General features: G+C 50.7%; 2 protein-coding genes across 2 annotated transcripts; one reads left to right on the plus strand and one right to left on the minus strand.

The window, feature by feature from the left end:
* Positions 1 to 66: 66 nt before the first annotated feature.
* On the plus strand, positions 67 to 801 carry FOXG_07724 (uncharacterized protein; the record flags this gene model as incomplete). The annotated part of the gene is made up of 1 exon (XM_018386329.1): positions 67 to 801. The coding sequence occupies one exon, from the start codon at positions 67 to 69 to the stop codon at positions 799 to 801; it is 735 nt and encodes a 244-aa protein (XP_018243471.1).
* Positions 802 to 1,010: 209 nt separating this feature from the next.
* FOXG_07725 (40S ribosomal protein S5) lies at positions 1,011 to 1,826 on the minus strand (the record flags this gene model as incomplete). The annotated part of the gene is made up of 3 exons (XM_018386330.1): positions 1,011 to 1,450; positions 1,534 to 1,717; positions 1,819 to 1,826. 3 exons carry the CDS (start codon positions 1,824 to 1,826, stop codon positions 1,133 to 1,135), a joined length of 510 nt encoding a protein of 169 aa, XP_018243472.1. The 3' UTR covers positions 1,011 to 1,132.
* Positions 1,827 to 1,890: the final 64 nt, after the last annotated feature.

Here is a 1,890-nt window from a genome sequence, read left to right on the forward strand (position 1 = left end):
ATTCATACAAACGCGGAGCCCTCTCGAGAGCAGCCATCGTCGATTTCACAGACTTTCCTGGATGCCATGGAAGTTCGCGAGCAAGTCTTTGTTAAGGAGCAAAATGTTCCGGCCGAGAATGAAGTTGATGACGATGATCCTCGTTCGTGCCACTGGGTTGTCTACGCCAGCGTCAACAAGGTCGAAGAGCTGGAGGTTCGCAATGAAGAGGGAAATGTGATACAACCTCGGAAGAGCTCGACACGCTCAACACCGATCGGAACCATCAGACTGGTACCGTTTCCTCACGACCCACACCCAGAGGACGGGGGCAAATACTGGAATGGGATTCTCCAAGACGATAATGGTAGCCAGAATGGGCACAAGAATGGGCACAAGAAGATGAAGGCATCGTCGGGGATCAAGCCATATATCAAAGACCGGAAGACGACATTCCACAATGGCCAAGAGCCGTATGTAAAACTAGGACGACTGGCAGTGATCAAAGAGTTCCGAGGACATGGCATCTCTGGACTTCTCGTCAATACAGTGCTCAGCTGGCTGAAAGCTCACCCGTCATACTTCAATCCCAACATCAAAGAAGTCGGCCTCGAACATCTCAATCCAGTCGGAGATGTCATGGTGATTCCCCAGTGGTCAGGACTCGTCTGCGTCCACGCGCAGAAGCAGGTGGTACAGCTTTGGAAGAAATGGGGATTTGAGATAGATGAGGAGATGGGCACCTGGTGGGAAGAGGGTATGCCTCATGTTGGTATGTTTCAGCGCTTGGAGATTTCAGAGAAGATATCCCGTCTAGATTAGTTGCTCTCTATTCCCCAAAACAAGTCAACCATACCACTGCAGTGAGTTGAGAAGGGAAAGACAAAAAGTTGAGTTTTTTTCTCCAGAGACGAGACAGTCAGTTAAGTCGAACATGGAAAACCATAGAATTATAAACACAGACAGCTTTTGCTTATACATTGAATTTTAGTTCATTCACCTCTAAGGGAGCTCGACTTTTATTGAATCTAGAGCCACCTAAGAAAATCCCTAGCCGCGTTCCCAGACCCGATGAACGCAAAATGCAATTCTTGAAAGAAGCCGGAACACGCCAAAGCCAACCCTTCCAATCATGATACCGCCGTTGCACCTTTTATCGGTTGCTCTTGGCCACACGCTCCAACTCATCCTTCTTCTTGATAGCGTAAGAGTTGCTGGAACCCTTGGCAGCGTTGATCAGCTCCTCAGCAAGGCACTCAGCAATGGACTTGACGTTGCGGAAAGAGGCCTCGCGAGCACCAGTGGTGAGGAGAGAGATAGCCTGGTTAACTCGGCGGAGGGGAGAGACATCAACGGCTTGTCGTCGGACGGTACCGGCGGAACCAATTCGGGTAGAGTCTTCGCGAGGACCGCAGTTGACGATGGCGTCGACAGCGACCTGGATGGGGTTCTGATCGGTCATGAGGTGGATCTACCCCTGGTGTTAGCACTCTGTAAAGGCCAAGAAAAAAAAAAAACCCCCCCCCCTTCGTGGGCTTCTTAGGTTGGACGTACGATCTCGAAGGCGTGGGCGACAATTCGGACAGCCATGAGCTTCTTTCCGTTGTTGCGGCCGTGGTGCATCAGAGAGTTGGTCAATCGCTCAATGATGGGGCAGTTGGCCTTGCGGAATCGCTTTGTAGCATAACGGCCAGCAGTGTGGGTGACGTAGACGGGGTTTCGCAGGGAAATGTAGTCACTATTTCGTAGGCCATCCGTCAGCATCCCGTTGCGCATAAGTGAAGTTTTTGAAGATAACTTCTTCAGAGTCAAAACGTACGTCAGGGAGATGTCGCGGACCTCGACATCGTAGTCCCACTTGTTGAAGAGCTTGACATTGCCAACCTCCTTGACAACATCCTTGGGGAGCAC

Source organism: Fusarium oxysporum, chromosome 4 (genome assembly GCF_000149955.1).
Source record: "Fusarium oxysporum f. sp. lycopersici 4287 chromosome 4, whole genome shotgun sequence".
Taxonomy (NCBI): domain Eukaryota; kingdom Fungi; phylum Ascomycota; class Sordariomycetes; order Hypocreales; family Nectriaceae; genus Fusarium; species Fusarium oxysporum.